The sequence below is a fragment of the Squalius cephalus genome (genome assembly GCF_949319135.1).
Source record: "Squalius cephalus genome assembly, chromosome: 9".
NCBI lineage: Eukaryota > Metazoa > Chordata > Actinopteri > Cypriniformes > Leuciscidae > Squalius > Squalius cephalus.
The window spans coordinates 32,519,948-32,540,043 of record NC_137130.1 but is presented as its reverse complement, the minus strand read 5'-3'; the positions used below and the strand labels follow the sequence as shown (position 1 = coordinate 32,540,043).

Sequence of the window (20,096 nt, the reverse complement as noted above, 5' to 3'; positions counted from 1 at the left end):
CCGCCTGAGTCCCGATATGGCGCTGACATATTGGAACTTGAGTCTGCGCAGTAGCGATCTCGGGACCAGACCTGCGCAGTAGTGAGCAGGAAGTAAAGCCGCGAAATCAACGCTCCGCCCTCACTCTCGCAGAATGCACTCAGGGAGAGTGGATTCTGCACACTTTTTAAAAAATTTATTGCAGTACGACAAGAGGCTTGTTAAAATAAAGTAAATACAATCTCCTCAGTCCTTCGAAGATCCTGAAAAAAATGTCCGTTGGTGCTTCAGTGACTACTTCGCTCAGAGAACCTGTCAATCACAGCTGTCAATCATGACGTTACACCACCGCATCACGTAACTAACTAAAAAATAACTTATTTTTGAAACAGACACTTGAACTTGCATCAGCGTGATAAAAACGACAGCAAATGAAAGAAACCACCTTTAGAAAAAAGATATTTGAAGTGTAATTTAATTGTTTAGTTGGTCTCGCGTCCCGTTGAATAACACGGGGAGGCGGGGCTTATGACCTATACTAGGACCAGTCACTGGGGGGCGATCGAGACGTTTTGGCTTCACTTTTCAGGGCTTGTGCGGCACGCTTGGATTAGAACGGTCAGTGCATCACGTGATCAACTGCTAAATTCAAATGTGCTTTCGCGCGTTGGCTGGCGCTGAGCCAGAGACAGGCGCACTCAGAGCTGTCAAATATCACCACTTTTCAGTGTTTTCAACCACATAATGTTTATTTTAGGTTTTAGACATATAAATTCACATAAGTACTAAAAAAAAATACCTTTAGAGTTTATAAAATACACACTGATGTCTATGGAAGAGGCAATAATAATCCTTTCCATTATAATTAGACACGTTTTATTCATATCAGATACACATTGTGTAAGTAACTTTAAAGTTTACTCTGTTCTTCTCCCAGTTAACCAGCCACTTACTTTTATGTATTTCGGGAGAAGTGGATGAATTCACGTGTTGTAAATCCAACAGATCCGATTCTCTGAACTGCGTCTGCGGCACAAACTAACATGGCGGCGCCCATCGCGCATACAGCTCAACTAACGCGATCGTTATAAAGGTGTTTAAACAACAAAACACTTCCACTTGCTTATATTTGACAATCGGAATATCAGATATTTCATGCCATAGCTAACGAATTTGTGAATATTTTGAATAAAAAAGGAAAAATGACATACAAGGAGATCATCATTCATTCAGCTCTGTTGCTGCTGCGGTGTGTCACGTGACGGAATGACGCGTCACCATGGAAACCATAAAGTGACACGTTCTAAATAACGGTCGTCTTGAAAAACTCACGCTGGGGGGTCAGCCAGAATATTTTAAACGTACGTGTGAAAGGGTTAAGTTAGATCAGCGTTTCTCAAAGTGTGGGGTGCGGCCAAGCGGCAACCTCCCCGTCTCTCTCTTGAAACCAACACGGAAGTGAGTTAAACTGCAATTCGTTGACTGGCCGCTTGAGGCTGATGTCAGAAGTGAGTCAAATCTGTATCTCCCCCATGTTAAAATACCAAATTTTACAGCAGAAAAAAACGTGTTTACAGCCTGGTGTCTGTATGTGGCTTTGGTCTATACAGCTAATTTTGCCCTTCATGACAACTGTGAGGGGGGTGAATTTTTTTATAACTCATCCGTTTAGTTGATTAATATTTAAAGTTCTGCATAATTAAGGGTGTGGCCACTTGAGTGACAGTGCCGGGTTGTGCTGATGTCAATGCTAGCCGTTTCGTCTGTTTTTACTAGCCGTCTCAGTCTTCACCTCAGCAAGTGTTGCTGCTGAACTTGCCTTCTCTGCAGTGTTTTGTGCTTTTTTTCGGGATTATTTCATACAATTTAATACACCCATTACTTCGCCCACGTCTTAGGATTCCGTCGTTGTCGTCGAGTATCGTTCGAGAGAATAACCAGCGCTGTATTTCAGTTGTTTTCCTCTGTGAACATGCACTAATGGATGTCCGACAATTTCGTTGCTTTTTGGAGTTTTCAGATTTAAAAACGTCAATAAAGGCTCGTTCGTTCTGCTCTCACGGAACAGATAGATTATAATATGCTTATGTACCGTCAGATGAAATCATGCAGGCGTCGGCGCTTTCTCCGTTCATGCAATAAATGCACATCCTTGAATGAGCGCGGATTTTCTAGCGCATTTACTTGAACTTCATAGGCAATAACGTTATATCTATGGTTTAACCCATTTGAGAGGCGGCCAAAATCAGAATTTAAAATGGACTGAATAAGCTCTACGAACTTGACGAGCGATGCCGCGCTGACGGACCATAGACTATAAAAAAGAGTGACTGACATGTAACGTTATGCATATAAATCACTGTCACACACTCTCTCTCAGAGTAATATTAAGAGTTCCTGCATTATACATTTTCAACTAGCAGAATAGTACAGAATCACGATACACAGTCTCATTTGTAGCCGTGTATTTTAACTATTATAATATTTTGAAGGGCAAAAATAGGAACTTTTAATTGGCTTTACTGTCATCAACTGTCACTTTAGCGCGAGGCCCTGTGCAGTCGCAGACTTGGTACTGTCAGTTGCATATAACGTTATAGAATTACTTCCCCAGCCTGCATAGAAATAAACATATATCTATGCCCAGCCTGAACTAAAAACTCGATCACGTCGAGCTAGGTGATTTCAGATACAGCCAGGCTCCAGCTCACGCCCCGCCTCTGCCCATACGGGAGTGACGCAAGGCCAAGATGGCGACGGCCGGCTCCGCCCACTTTAGGCTTCAAAAATGCTCTTCAGAAACCTACGGGTGACGTCACGGACACTACGTCCATATTTTTTTACAGTCTATGGGTGCGGCCCACTGGTGGGGAATAGAGACATGACAAGTGGGGCGCGACAAACAGGTTTTGTGCCTATCTTTATTAATTCCTTTATTTATTGACCATACACTCAAAACAAAACAAAGATACATTTAAATGTAAGCCTTACTTAACCTTTTCACACGTACGTTTAAAAGTTTTTCAAGGCGATCGTTATTGATCGTAGTACCACTTTATGGTTCCCATGGAGACGCGTCATTCATTGCTTGTCACACCGCAGCCACAATAGCGCTAAATGACTGATGATCTGCTTTTATTTCATTTTTTATTAAAAATGTCACAAATTTGTTAGCTATAGCAGGATATATCTGATATTCCGATTGTCAAATATGTGCAAGTGGTTTTTTGTTGTTCAAACACCTTTAACGATCGCGTTAGTTGAGCTGTATGCGCAACGTATTTTAGGTAACAGTTATCTTATTAAAATACCTAAAATACGTACATTATTAGGAATTGACCACCTCCGGTTCAATTTGAGATTATTAGTATTATTTTTTGCATGGAGTTTGCAAAGTGACAAAATGAATCAAAGCACAACTAACGTTAGTCCACACTTGTATTTTCTCAGTTTCTGAATTTGATGTTATAATAAATTAATAAATATGCCGCGAGTTTAACCCCCCCAATGGTAGACCCAAAGTTACTTGACTGGAGTCCAAAAGCATGGCCTGTGGCTCCTCACCTCCAGTGGCCATTATCTCCAAGTTCCCACCTGTAATATAAACTTATAATGTAAGCCTATACCCACTGTATAATCAAGCTGCTTTTTGTAGAACTTTACTGCTATTTGAGTATTTCAGTGAATTCTACCAAATTAGTGCTAATGTTGTCTGAGTCACTTCTGATGTAAATGGAAAGCCAATATGCTATGGCAAGGCAGCAGTCTACAGGCTATGAAGTCAGTTCAATCCTTACAAATGACTTAACAGCTAAAGCTCTAGCTTGTTGTCACCCAAATAAGAGACTATTTTATTTTCACTATGTACATTTTTGGTCACACTTTAAATTAGGTGTCCTTAACTACTATGTACTTACATAAAAAAATAAGTACAATGTACTTATTGTGTTCATATTGTATTGCAAAACACTGCTGCTTTTGAGGTGGGATATGGGTAAGGTTAGGGACAGGTTTGATGGTATTGGTAGGTTTAAGGGTGAGTTAGGGTGTACTCACACTGGGCATGATTGCCTTGCCAAATTCCTCCATCAAAGTCAATCGCGCTGGGCTCGGTCAGCGCGATTGACTTTGATGGAGGAATTTGCAGCTTTACTCGCAAACTACAATTCCTGTTCATCAATAAGGTGAGAACCAGACCTGTTATAAACCTAAATGTACTCAAATTAATTGAAAAGTGCAGTACATTACAGAATGTAATTACAGAAATTAATTACAGCTGTAATTACATGCAGATAAATATTTTTAAAATATAAGTACAATGTAAAAGCATGTATGTACACAATAAATGCATTGTATCAAATGATTAATTTAAATGTTAGTTAGAGACACTTAATATAAAGTGGGAACGATCTGATTTTTAATTTAAAAAAAATATATAAAAAATAAAAACAAACAATTTAATATCAATAACAAAAACTCCAAACCCTAGAAAAATAAAACACTGTGTAGATACCTATAAATGGAACAACTATATAGCTACTGTAGGAAATCATTTTTAGTTGCAATTTAACAGGTGCACAAAAAGCAGCAGCATTTAAATGCAAATGCTTTCACACATAACTCTTTATGTCTCTATTTTGAAGTCCACCTTGAAGGTTATCTGCTTTAGAGATCCTACACATTGTCCACCTAAATATATGCATGCGCTAAATATAAAATTTAAGCCAAAATCTAAAGCAGGTACAAAATAATACTGAAAGGCCAGCAACAATATTGTCAAACATAGCTGAAATATATACAGTTATGCTGTAGCATTATTCTTCTTAAGCCCATAGAGGTTCTGGAGAGACATCTACTCTACCTGTACAAACCTTGTTCTTGTGCAGACTTCTCTTCAAGCTGCCTCTTGAGGAAGTCATTTTCCTCCTCCAGCTCATTCACCCGAGACTGGAGCATCTCAGCCTTCTTTTTCCAGAGAATATGTTGTTTGATGAGACTGTACTAACTGCAAAATATGACATGAAAAAAATAGGAATACATGTCAGTGGGGCAGAGTGGCCAAACCTTGTAATCATAGTCAAAAGTTGTTTGCATTATGTAATTATATCCACAAGACACAACAGGTTTCCCTGGTCTCTATTATTGTTTTCAATTATCAGAAGATAACTTAAGACAGAGGGTAAGAAACTTTTCTTTTTTTTTTTTTTTATAGCTTGGTTTTAACATGGTTAAGCAGTTAGCTGGACAACAGTTTTTACAATAACCACCACCTATCCCTAGTGTTGGGTAAGTTACTCTAAAAAATAATTACTACTAATTACATCTTCAAAAGTGTAATTAGATTACTGTACTAATTATTCCCTCTAAAAAGCATTGCATTAATTACTTCCTAAATCCCATATCAATGTTGACCAGTTGCAACAACAACATACATGAAACTGCTTTTTTTTTTTTTTTTTTTTTTTCAAATAAATAATATACAATTGCATAAATTATTATTGAACTGACAAAAGTATTTAAAGGTACAAGGTTACATTAAAAACATACACTACCGTTCAAAAGTTTGGGGTCAGTAAGATTTTTAATGTTTTTAAAAGAAGTATCTTCTGCTCACCAAGGCTGCATTTATTTGATTAAAAATACAAACAAAAACAGTAATATTGTGAAATATTATTCCAATTTAAAACAACTGTTTTCTATGTGAATATGCAGTAAAGTGTAATTTATTCCTGTGATCAAAGCTGAATTTTCAGCATCACTCCAGTCTTCAGTGTCACATGATCTTTCAGAAATCATTCTAATATGATGATTTGATGCTCAAGAAACATTTATGATTATTATCAATGTTGAAAACAGTTATTTACATTTTTATTTCATGATGCTATGATGAATAGAAAGTTCAAAAGAACAGCATTTATCTGAAATCTAAAGCTTTTGTAACATTAAACACTACCGTTTAAAAGTTTGGGGTCAGTAAGAATTTTAATTTTATTTTTGGGGGAAAGAAATAAAATAAATCATACTTTTATTCATCAAGGATGAGTTAAAATGATCAAAAGTTACAGTAAAGACATGTATAATGTTAGAAAATATTATATTTTAAATAAATGCTGTTCTTTTGAACTTTCTATTCATCAAAGCATTTTGAAAAAAAAATTGTACACAACTGTTTTCAACATTGATAATAATAATGAATGTTTCTTGAGCATCAAATCATCATATTAGAATGATTTCTGAAGGATCATGTGACACTGAAGACTGGAGTAATGATGCTGAAAATTCAACTTTGATCACAGGAATAAATTACAGTTTAAAATATATTAAAATAGAAAACAGTCATTTTAAATTGTCATAATATTTCACAATATTACTGTTATTTTATTTATTGTTTTTTATCAAATAAATGCAGCCTTGGTGAGCAGAAGATACTTATTTTAAAAACATTAAAAAATCTTACTGACCCCAAACTTTTGAACGGTAGTGTATATTTGAACATTTTAAGTTAAATGTTGATGTTAAATCCACCATTGTTTCATTTTTCTATAGTCTATAAGTATTTAATGCAATTACATCAGAAGTAACTTAACTATAATTAAATTACAGAAGAATTGAGAGTAATACTTTACTTTACTTTTCCAAAGGAAAGTAATTAAATTACACAAATTAATTGGTAATGCATTACTCCCAACACTGAGTATCCAACCCAGGAAGAGGAGGGATATCGGCATTGTGGAGAAGATTAAAACTAAAGTTAGGGATACCATGTTAAATTTTGGGTAATACTTTACAATACGTGTGCACTAATATGCATTAATTTATGTTTAACTAATGCACATATAATCATGAGTTAATGTATGACTCATAAAGAACTAAACCTTTGATTAATGATTACTGCATCAGCAACTAATAAAGAGTCTATATGATTAAGTAATAAATTAATTGCTATTAATTGTGTGATTGCGTATTCCTTAATAAGTATTTTATTAACTAATAGTGTAAATGAATGTGTTAATCACCACAATTGGTCAAAGCTATGCACGTAAACTTCCAGTTGTCAGCTTTAATTAATAATTAGCTAATGATTTGCAAATGTATCATTATTTTATTTACTTGTTGAGGCACATGACGTTATCGTGTCGCCCAGAGCGAATTTGTGTCGACTTGTATGCAATCGCGTCACGAGAAATATCAGCGTTGTGTTTGGTAGCACACTAACACCAACAAATTTCACATTTATAAGTACAACTTACCACTTTTGTGTATGGAAACTTCTTCTCCTTCTTTTCCCTCTGTATTTCCCCTCCGTGCCTTTGCGCGGGTAAAATGCATGGTACCCGCACTCCCCCCACTGCCAACTGAGGGGCAGTGTACTGAAGGCGCTTGATCATATATATCTTGATGCTAAAAAAAAAAGTGAGATAAAGATATTGTTTCACAAGAATTAAAGTAATAAAAGACAATATTTCCCAAGGGATTTGAGGCCTACTTACCATCTCTACAAAAATGTTCAGACTCGGAGCAGAGCAACCTGTAGCTGTAGGCAGTGCTTGGCCTATCAGAACTGAAGAAGTGCTCGGTCACGTGTCAACTCTGCCAACCCCGGTAGGTGTATCTGATTCTGATAACATCGTAAGCCAATGAAAGGAAAGTGCGCCAATTTTAAATTTTTGGGTTGTATTGGTCTATGGTCTAGATGCTTTACTAGCTCGAGACTCGAGCCGCTGGCTCGATGTATTCACTGGAGATAAAACTTTTGAACAAAGTTTATGTTGGAGAAACCACAAAATCGTCTTTAAAGTTAATAAAATGGTTGCAAAAGATTGGCTTGTTGAAACGCAAAATTAAATGCAAGAACTGCGGGCATAAAATGAACATGGTTGCCTCCCAGTCCAAGGACCATTACATCTGGTAAGAATAAATGCTTTGTTTTTATGATTTAAGATCATAAAAAAACTCTTAAATATCTCAAATGGTAGCCTATACATAGTGTTAGTTGTTATTTTAAGAGGTGTTTAGGGGTTATAAAAGAAAGAATGACTTAATGTATTTAATAAACTAAAAAAGGCTATTATTAAAATAAATGTGAGCGCTACACATTTCAAAGTAAAAAAATAAAAATAAATAAAAGGAAGTATATATATATACTTCCAGTCAAAAGTTTGGAAACATTACTATTTTGAATGTTTTTGAAAGAAGTCTCTTATGCTCATCAAGCCTGCAGTTAAAAAAAAAAAAAACAAAAAAAAAAAACAGTAATATTATGAAATATTATTACAATTTAAAATAATGGTTCTCTTTTTTAATATACTTTCAAATGTAATTTATTTTTGTGATGCAAAGCTGAATTTTCATCAGCAAGTACTCCAGTCTTTGGTGTCTTATGATCCTTCAGAAATCATTCTAATATGCTGATTTATGATCAATGTTGGAAACAGTTGTGCTGCTTAATATTTTTTTTTATAACCTGAGATACTTTTTTCAGGATTATTTGATGAATAAAAAGAACTGTATTTATTTAGAATAGAAATCTTTTGTAACAATATACACTACCGTTCAAAAGTTTGGGAACAATACCTTTTTTTTTTCTTTTTTTTTTAAAGAAATTAGTACTTTAATTCAACAAGGATGCGTTAAATTGATAAAAAGGTGATGGTAACGATTTATATTGTTAGAAATGTTTTTATTTTGAATAAATGCTGTTTTTATGAATAAATGCTGTTAATGTTTTACTCATCAATGAATCCTGAAAAAGTATTCCAAAAAAATATATTAAACAGCACAACTGTTTCCATCATTGATAATAACTGAGTATCAAATCATCATATTAGAATGATTTCTGAAGGACCATAAGACACCAAAGACTGGAGTACTTGCTGATGAAAATTCAGCTTTGCATCACAAAAATAAATTACATTTGAAAGTATATTAGAAAAGAGAACCATTATTTTAAATTGTAATAATATTTCATAATATTACTGTTTTTTTGTTGTTGTTGTTGTTGTTGTTGTTTTTTAACTGCAGGCTTGATGAGCATAAGAGACTTCTTTCAAAAACATTAAAAATAGTAATGTTTCCAAACTTTTGACTGGTACTGTATATATATATATATATATATATATATATATATATATATATATATATATATATATATATATATATATATATATATATACAGATGCTGGTCATAAAATTAGAATATCATCACAAAGTTGATTTATTTCAAGAATTCAACTTAGCAGGTTAAACTAATATATTATATAGACTCATTAGACTCATTACATGCAAAGTGAGATATTTCAAGCCTTTATTTGTTATCATTTTGATGATTATGGATTCCAGCTTAAGAAACCCATGAAATCAAAATCCCAGAAAATTAGAATATTACATGAAATCACACAGTAATTACACAGTGATACCATGGTCATTGAACCAGGTTTTGGTTCTTTTGCTGCTGGAAAATGAAGTCAGCATCTCCATAAAGCTTGTCTGCTGAAGGAAGCATGAAGTGCTCTGGACATGTCCTGGTAGACGGCTGCGTTGAGTGGACAGCACAGTGGACCAACACCAGCCGATGACATGGCTCCCCAAACCAACACAGACTGTGGAAACTTCACACTGGACTTCAAGCATCTTGGATTGTGTGCCTCTCCATTCTTCATCCAGACTCTGGGACCTTGGTTTCCAAATGAGATGCAAAATTTGCTCTCATCAGAAAAGAGGACTTTGGTCCACTGTGCTTTATTAAATCCAGAGTCAACGCAGCCGTCTACCAGGACATTTTCAGAGCACTTCATGCTTCCTTCATTTTCCAGCAGGATTTGCACCTGCCCACACTGCCAAAAGAACCAAAACCTGGTTCAATGACCATGGTATCACTGTGTAATTACTGTGTGATTTCATGTAATATTCTAATTTTCTGGGATTTTGATTTCGTGGGTTTCATAAGCTGTAAGCCATAATCATCAAAATGATAACAAATAAAGGCTTGAAATATCTCACTTTGCATGTAATGAGTCTATATAATATATTAGTTTCACCTGTTAAGTTGAATTCTTGAAATAAATCAACTTTTTGATGATATTCTAATTTTATGTCCAGCACCTGTATATATATATATATATGGTGCGGTTGCGGGCTCTATAGTGGCACACTGTTTCAGAGCAGTTGGCAGCAATGAATAGCCTACTGCACACCTACGTCAAGTGATTGCTTATGATCCACTGTTAATGAATTATGACAATGTATCTTATTGTGTTTATATTGTAATTTAATGTAGATCGTTGTAAGAGTGCCAATTTATCATGATTGTTTCTATTTTATCAAATCAGTTTGAATAAGCAGCTGAAAGTAGTAAAAACATATTTCAAGTAAATAGATGTTACTAGTATCAGCACAATAATCAGTCTGTTGTCTTTTATTTAAACATTATTTTATTTTAAAAAATGAAATATTGCTCAACATCTGTATTGACATATTGGTACTAAACAACATGAGTTTTACATAAGCTTTTGTTATATTAATTATATATCCAACCTATCGTGTGTGTGTGTGTTCCAAGACATATGTAAAAAAATTCAACTTATCATACAATCTTATGTCCTGAAACTTCCAGGGAGTGTCAACGTAAAAGATGTGGACGGTTGAGAAGAAGTGTTCGGACAAACTCACTTTTCTCACAATCACACTGCAGTCTGTTCACATGGATGAAGTATATACATAGGTAAGCAATGCAAATATATTACAGAACTACAGTATTTGACATATTACACTATTTGTATGGTGTATTTTGAGTCCATAGAGCACAATTTCATTACAGCACGTTTATGGTGACATAAAAAAATATGATGGTCTATAGCATATCCTATTGCAAAAGCATTTCCTATAATATACCCCACCATACTTTGCCAGATATCTTACAGTAACCCAAAAACTCTAAAACAAACTCTTTTTAAAATTGTATCAAGTTGACTATATTTGGACCATACTTAAGTTTGAATTAGTATTTAGGATGTCTTATAAAACATCTAACAGAATAGAATGAGGCATTTATATAGCATTTTCATATGTACTAATGTACACCCAAAGCGCTTTACAATCATATCAGGGGATCTCTCCTCAACCACCACTAGTGTGCAGCATCCAAGTCAAGTCAAGTCAAGTCAAGTTTATTTATATAGCGCTTTTCACAACATAGGTTGCATCAAAGCAGCTTCACAGTAACAAATTAAAACAATACATCAATGTTTGTTTCTAGTGGAACGTCCACGTTTGGTAATGCTGATCAATGGTATCGTTGATTGATTAATTCAATTAAATATCCCCAAATTACCCCAACTGAGCAAGCCAAAGGCAACAGTGGCAAGGAACCGAAAAACTCCATCAGGTGACCTAATGGAGAAAAAAAAACCTTGGGAGAACCCGGGCTCAGTCGGGGGCCAGTTCTCCTCTGGCGTTTATGAACTAGAGACCGGATTTAACTGTAAGATTAAAAGTATTATATAAATGCCTGGCTGAAGAGATGCGTCTTTAATCTAGTTTTAAACTGGGAGAGCGAGTCTGAGCAACGAACAGTATCCGGAAGACTATTCCAGAGTTTTGGAGCTAAATGTGAAAATGCTCTCCCTCCTTTGGTGGATCTGGATATCCTAGGTATGACCAAAAGCCTCGAATTTAGTGATCTTAAAGAGCGCGATGGATTATAGGGCGATAGAAGATCGGTTAAATAGACTGGAGCTAAGCCGTTTAGGGCTTTATAAGTCAGTAGCAATACCTTGTAATTAATACGTGACTTTATAGGTAACCAATGTAGAGATGATAAAATTGGTGTTATATGATCATATTTTCTTGATCTAGTAAGAACTCTAGCGGCGGCATTTTGGACTAACTGTAGCTTGTTTATTGAGGATGCAGGACAACCAGCTAATAAAGCATTACAGTAATCTAGTCTCGAGGTCATGAATGCATGAACTAACTTTTCTGCATCAGAAACAGATAGCATATTACGTAGCTTAGCAATGTTTCTAAGGTGGAAAAAGGCTGTTTTTGTAACATATGAAATATGATTTTCAAAAGACAGGTTGCAGTCTAGTATAACACCCAGGTCTTTTACTGTAGAGGATGAAGTAACAGGACATCCTACTATGTTAAAGTTGTATTGTGAGAGGTTTTGTGGGTGGTTTTTTGAACCGATAAGTATTACCTCTGTCTTGTCTGGATTCAATAAAAGGAAATTGCGCGTCATCCAATCTTTTATATCTTTAACACACTCTGTCAATTTGGATAATTTAGCGTTTTCATCCGGCCGTGATGAAATATATATTTGAGTGTCATCAGCATAACAATGGAAACTAATTCCATGTTTCCTTATAATATTTCCAAGTGGCAGCATATATATTGAGAATAATAGAGGGCCTAAGACAGATCCCTGCGGCACTCCATAGTTTACTGGAGTTATGATCGATTTTTCTCCATTTAAATAAACAAAATGGTAGCGGTCAGATAAATATGATCTAAACCAGCTTAATGCTTGTCCTTGAACACCAGTATAATTTTGTAGTCGATCTAAGAGTATTGTATGATCTATAGTATCGAACGCAGCACTAAGATCAAGTAAAACTTGTATTGAGATACAGCCTTGGTCAGAAGCTAAAAGTAAATCATTTGTGATTTTAACGAGCGCAGTTTCAGTGCTATGATGCGGCCTGAACCCAGACTGAAACTTTTCATAGATGTCATTTTCTTGCAAGAAAGAGCCCAGTTGAGAGGACACAACTTTTTCTAGTATTTTAGACAAAAAAGGTAGATTTGAAATGGGTCTATAATTTGCTAGATTATGTGGATCTAATTGTGGTTTCTTAATGAGAGGTTTTATAACTGCCAGTTTAAATGTTCTTGGAACATAACCTAATGATAAAGATGAGTGGATAAACATCCACTTGGATGATGCGATGGCAGCCACAGTACAACGGCGCCAGTGCGCTCACCACACACCAGCTACAGGTGGAGAGAGGAGAGAGAGTGATAGAGCCAATTTAATGTAAGGGGATTATTAGGAGGCCATGATTGGTAAGGGCCAATGGGTGGAATGTGGCCAGGACACCGGGGTTACACCCCTACTCTTTACGAGAAATGCCATGGGATTTTTAATGACCACAGAGAGTCAGGACCTCGGTTTTACATCTCATCCGAAGGACGGTGCTCTTTGACAGTATAGTGTCCCCGTCACTACAATGGGGCGTTAGGACCCACACAGACCACAGGGTGAGCACCCCCTGCTGGCCTCACTAACACCTCTTCCAGCACCAACCTAGTTTTTCTCAGGAGTCTCCCATCCAGGTACTGACCAGGCTCAGCCTTGCTTAGCTTCAGTGGGCAACCAGTCTTGGGCTACAGGGTGATATGGCTGCTGACAATATAGAAGCTTCTAACAGAAGATTATGGTGGTGATTATAGATGTTTTCACTTTGATGCTTTCAAGTTTAGTCAGTTTCTGTACAGCACTACAGTATGTTGTACTGTTTAGTCAGCTATATATGACAGAATGTATTAATATGCTTATGTTTTGTTATGCTTAGAGTCAATAGTAAAAATAAAAAATAAAAACTAGTGTTCAAAATACAGGATACTAGGTACAAATTATTCTTTGTGGCCTGCAGGTTGATAAAGCACACATTCTCTTTGTGTGAAAATGCAATGTTCTTATTTAATGATAATCATTTTTGTTAATCTTTGTAGATTAGCTCAGGGTTTACATCTATGGCAAGTAGGCATGCTTTAAGATGGCATTGCAAAGAGCACAACAACACTTTCCATGATTGTCAAAGAAACTCAGAAGAATTTGTGTACAAAGCCTGGAGAAGCACCGGAAAATAACGAGACAGAAAGTCAGTGGAGTTAATGTCCTTGTTCACATTGATGAGAGCAAGTTTTGCCACAAACACAAGGTAGTGTAAGGGCCCTTTCACACCTACCTTGTTTGGTCCGGACTTTCTGACTTTTCAGTTTGGTCCGAATCAAAATTGCAGGTGTGAAACCTCCCCCGGACCACGGTCCGGACCAAACAGACGAAATTTGGTCCGATGAAAAGAGGTGGTCTCGGTCCGGATCAAACTGACCAAAGGTTTGGTTCGTTTCTAGTGTGAAAGCATTTCTGTATGGTTCGGACTTTCGGACCATTTACAGGAAGTTCCGGTGGTTCCCGCATAGCCGAAAAAACAGAAGATGGCAGGAAAAATGAGCCGTGGTAGCACATGGGGAGAGGAGGAGACGAAGTTTTTAATTGAAGTATGGTCTGATGACATAATAAGAAGTCAACTGGAAAAAACGCACAAAAATGCAGACACTTTCCAAATATTTTCGGAGAGGATGAGAGAGAGAGGGTATGAGAGGACGGGAGAGCAATGCCACCTGAAGATAAAGAAACTGCGGCAGCAATATACAAAGGCGCGCGATGCCATGAGAAAAAGTGGTGCATCGACAAATGCGAAGGACACATGTCCTTTTTATGACGACCTGGATAGCATTCTGGGCACTCGCCCAACAAGCTCACCCATTAAGGTGGTGGAGTCTTCCCCATCAGCTTCAACTTCAAGTGCTACTGATGAGTCCAATACTACAGCAAACACTTCCGAAATTGGTGAGTAAACGTATCTTTTCCATGTTAATCAGAGTTTTTGTCCTAACTAGCCGCGACGGCGACACGCAACGATTCTATTTGGCGACGTCGCGGCTGGAATAACAAACTGTGCCACGATAATCTCTGGTAGCCTACTGTTTTATGTGCTTTATTTAATGTTAAAAGCGTGTAATGTGACTTTGAATATCATTTAGTTCTCCCAGCTTTGAATATGTAAAAGCAACAATGGATAATTCACCTCAGATCTTGAAATTAAACAAACGTTCAAATGTGAACAAACAAGTGTATTCTTTGACAAATATTGTTTTAGTAACTCAGTAGCTAAAAAACACTAATAAAAATGTTGAAAACAATTAATGAACTATCCAACAAGATTGCTTGTATTCTATTATAACGTTAGATTAGAGCCAGACCAGTAGGCTGGCTATCATACGTGTGCATGCATTTTTTATTTAACATAACTAGATTTCATTTTACAGGAGGCAATGCCAGCCACGAAGAGGAAGCTAGCCCAAACACTGCAACTCCTTACCGTAGCAGAAAGAGGAGGGCCAATGATGCTGGAAGAATTCAGGAGTACAAGAGGCTGCAGGATGAGTTCAACAACGCAGAAGACAGGAGACAGGAGAGGGAAAATGCCACGCTGGAAAAGTGGATGAAAATGCAGCAGGAGACTGAGGAGAGGCGCTTCAGGAGGCTGCAGGAGGAGCATGCAGCCACAAATACTGTGTTCATGAATTTGATGCAGACCTTAATGCAAAGCATGTCTCACCAAAACCAAGCTCTACACCGTTCAGCATCCTGTGCTCCCCAAAATCCTCAATACCATCCACCACCTCCAGCTCCCGGTGACTGGGTTGCACAGCGGTCTCCGCACCTACCAACTATGCAGGCCCAACCCACAAACCCCTTTGATCTGACCCCACGCGCCCTGTATCAAAATGATAGTGGTGAACCAAGCGAGGAGAAGCAGATTTTTTTTAAGTTGTACGTTTTTTATTTTCAGTTATGCAGTTCTAATTTGTTTTACTGAACAGCACCCAGCACTTTTAATTTGTATGATTTATTTATGTTTGGGTTTTACTTTTCATTTGACCTATACGGTATAGCTGTATTGAGTTATATTTTATATGGACATGTCTGTTTGGAGTTGAAAAAGAAAAACAGTTATGCAGAAAGTGTGTTGCAAAAGAGCCATATTCTCCTAATGTCTATTCAGCTCTGTTGTTTGAGTCTGCATTATGTCTTTGGTGCTAAAGTTTATTCCTTAAAGTGTTATTCAACATTGTGAAAGTTATTTTATTTTTCTATAATAAATGTTGACCAAATTTAACAGTGTGTCATCTCTCTCTTAAATACTGAAGTGTGATGTAATTATAAACAGAACAAGATCAACACAACTATTTCAGCTATAAACTTTAGTAAAATAATTATACATTTACTGTCGTTGGTTGCAGAACATAACAGGCAAAAATAATTGTGTTTCTTGACAGAACAAGAAATAATATAATGCGAAGGCTGCAAGTGCCAAAACAATGTCCATACCTACAGATTTGAACAATGAGCACATAATGCATTCCTAATATTTGCCCCACTGTCACCACCAATGACACGGTCTGCAGGGTCTGGTCTTGCATCATAATATTCATCTTCATTGCCAATGTATTCTTCATTGTGACTCTCGCAAAAATTGTGAAGGACACAGCAGGCGGAGATGAAGTCACTGATTAAGGTGACATGACAATCACATCGCTTTAGTAGGCACCTCCATCTTCCTTTCAAGCGTCCAAAAGCCCTCTCCCACAGTCATTCTGGCTTGACTCAAGCGGTGATTGAAAACAGATTGTTCCGGTGTTATCCCTCTGCCCTCCGGGTATGGCTTCATTAGCCATGGTAGCAGTGCATACGCGGCATCACCTAGTATCACAAGAGGTACCTCCACACCCTGAATGGTTTCTTGCCATCCTGGCAATAGCGTTCCATTCTGCCCTCGTTCATAAAGGGACAAGTTTGAGAACACGCGGGCGTCATGAACCCTCCCAGGCCAGCCGATGTTGACATCCCAAAACTTCATATTGTGGTCCACAACACCTTGCAGGATTACTGAATAGAAGCCTTTGCGGTTGTAGTAGTCAGCTGGGTTGTGAGGTGGTGCCATGATGCAAATATGAGTGCCATCCACTGCTCCTGCACACTGTGGGAACCCCCACCTGTCACTGAATCCTCTGACTATTTCTCTGACTTCTGCAGCTGATGGTATGTGTAGGTATTGTGGCTTTATGATGTCATTGATTGCAGTGACAACTTGTTGGGTGAAGACACAAGCACTTGACATTCCCACACCAAAGAGGTGAGAGATAGATCGGAGCTCAAGATTGGTGGCCAGCCTCCACAAGCATATCGCCACGCGCAACTCCACCGGCACTGCCTGGCGGTATCTTGTATCCTGTCGAGTCAGCCTTTGACGAAGACTCTCACAGAGATGATTGAAGGTGGTTCTTCTCATTCGGAAGTTGAGTAGCCAATCTCTCTCTGTCCAGTTGTCACATATATGCTGCCACCAAGCAATACATCGTGGCTGGACCCAGATGTTCCTGTAAAAGATTAAAAAAAATAAAATAAATAAGTACAAATGCCATAATATTCACCAATTTTTAGGCCCTATTAACTCATGCTAAATATAACGCATGCAATAAGGTTGTATAAAATAAGCAGGTAAATGACTTATTTATTTAATCTATCTACTTATTTATTTAATAATGTTAGGCTATATGTTGACATTCTGCAGACCTAGAGCTGTCAGTAGGCTGTCATGAATATTTAATTTTAAATCTTAAATGTTGTTGTTCTATTTCTATGCACGGAGACATGAATTGAAATAAAGACACAGTTATAAATCACCCGTGACAACTCGTCTTTTGAAACAGACGGCCAGTATGGAAACATATTGCCACTCACCTTGGTCTCTCCCCAAATGAAGGTGCCAGAGCTGGCATGATTGCTCGCAGTCTTATCCTCCTTTCCTGCCGGCGACGATAAAATGTTCGCACGACGAGGACGTTCATTTGGCGAATTTGAACTAGCCTTGTGTATAGTTGGTGCTGCAGGTAATAATGCCATAAAAATAGCAATATAGTTGCAACGATATGCGTCTGTTCATTCATGTTGTCAAAGTTACCCGCCGAATTGACAACACGCTGACGTCAGACGCACGTCCATTTACAAACCAATCAATGTCAAGATTCAGCCCACATAGATGATGACGACAGGACGCAAGTACGTAACGTAAAGTTCTTTAGTGCGCTCGCATAATTGCAGTGTGAAACCAAACCAAAACTTTCTGAATGTATAAAATGTATCAAAACGTGAACTTTGGTTCGGACCTTGGTGCGGACTTTCAGGTGTGAAAGCGCCCTAATACATTTACCAATTAATATAATATAATATAAACATAATTTACCACTTTATTTACAAAATATGAATCTTCAAATTTTATTTTTTGGGTGAACTGATCCTTTAAAAATTTTCTTATTATAAGCATAGTTATTATTGTGTTATATGGAATTTAAAAGAGTTTTAGATGAAAAAATCTCATGTAATTACATCTGATTATAAATAAATTGATACATGGCTGATACAGAGATTTTCTTTATTTTGTAATACTGTTCATGCTGTTTTTTGGTAGTATGCAAGAGAATGCTTTGGTAACACCTGGAAAAGAAAGCGAACGTGGGTGTTTGGTATACTTGAGATCAAAGCTGCAAGCAGATACCCCATTCTTCGCCTTGTGAAGAAAAGAAACAAGGAGACCCTTGTTCCCATCATCAAGAAACATGTCAAACGTTAAAGTGTAGTGGTGAGTGATGAGTGGAGAGCATATGCCAGTCTTTCCCAGGAGGGCTACAAGCATGTCAGAGTCAACCACAGCCAGAATTATGTAGATCCACAAACAGGACTACTTACTCAAAACATTGAGAGAGCATGGCAGACTTACAAGAGGGAAGTTTGGCGTATCCGTGGGAATCGTTCTGAGAAGGCCTTAAAAAAAACAGCTCAGCTTCAAAGAGTGGACCTACTGGTTAGCAAGAAGATATAAACATGGAGTACTTGGAAGACTTCTTAAGGACATAAGGAATGGTAACCACAAATAAGTTTAGGAACCTTACTGTCATGAAAGGCTAAATTTATTAATTAATTCATTAATTAATTAATTTATTATTATTATTATTATTATTATTATTATTATTATTTGTTGTTTATAACTTTTGATCTTGGCCTCGGGCATTGTTGTTGTAGACATGTATTGAGAGAGTTTTCTCATTTTGAAATGCTCAAAATGTTTGCCACATAATAAGATGGTTCAGATGTGATCCTGATACCCTGGTAAATAATGGGTTGTATTATTTAGAGTGTTTTTATTTATTTAATAAAAGTGCATTTTTTTTTCTCTGATGTGCTGCCTATAGTGTTTGTTCTACTTCAGTCAGGTATGCAAAACTATTCTTGTTTTAAATGGTAATTGTGTTGCATAATTAATGGAAACCTGTATGCAATCTGTTGATAGGTTATAGACTTTCTACTGATATCAACTGTTTTTCACTTAGACAGTCCTAAAAGATATCTACTAACGCTTAGTGGAGAATGTCTATTAATAGTCTACTGATCATAAACAATATATTTGTTGACAAGCAACAGATAAGGAACTAATCTTTAGTTGACTATCAACAGATTATCAACAAATGGAAACTACAGGGTTTTTTTTAAACAGTTTTTAATCAGTTAAAATAATCATTAATTTGATGCATTTGAGACCCCTTGAGTTGGATATACAGTATCATATACAGATCATATGCTGACATGACTGTTGACTTTCAACTGACAGATTGATTTTGAGTTGTTGGTAGACAGCTTAGAAGATGGTGACTCAATCTACAGAAAGTTAGTTAACAATTGGTTAATAACCTGTTGCAAAATAACATTGACAGTCAACAGGCACTTTTTGTAAAAATATCTAGATTAACACTTGAAATGTACCTTATAGTCTATAGGCAGTTAGTTGAACATTTGTTACTTGTCTGTTGAAACAGTGTTGTTGAATATCAACTGATGCACTGTTGACAAGCTACTGAATGGCTACTCATAACTAGTAGAGTTTTAACGAATGGACTATCAAAATAAAGTGTTAACACGAAATCTCGTCTAAACATTCATATTTTGTCTGTAACATATCGTTTTTATGATATATTAGCATACAAATGTTAATTTGCAGTTTAATATGTTGCTTATACAAAGACATTTTATTTCAACATATTTCAGTCGATTTGTACTCATCTCAGTATAGCAATATAGTTTGGTAAAAGCTAAACTAGTAGATGTGTTCATGTAAAAATAACATGTTTACTACTGTAGCCTAAGTGCAATTGTGAATGAATGGCACAGATGCGCGCTGTTGTTTACTACAGCTGTAGTAAACATCTGTGCC

At 36.7% G+C, this 20,096-nt stretch overlaps 1 protein-coding gene across 1 annotated transcript; it reads right to left on the bottom strand.

Annotated features, from left to right (window-relative positions):
- Positions 1 to 16,358: 16,358 nt before the first annotated feature.
- LOC307163956 (uncharacterized protein) lies at positions 16,359 to 17,120 on the bottom strand (the record flags this gene model as incomplete). Its single annotated transcript, XM_079880303.1, has 1 exon — positions 16,359 to 17,120. One exon carries the CDS (start codon positions 17,118 to 17,120, stop codon positions 16,359 to 16,361), a length of 762 nt encoding a protein of 253 aa, XP_079736429.1.
- Positions 17,121 to 20,096: the final 2,976 nt, after the last annotated feature.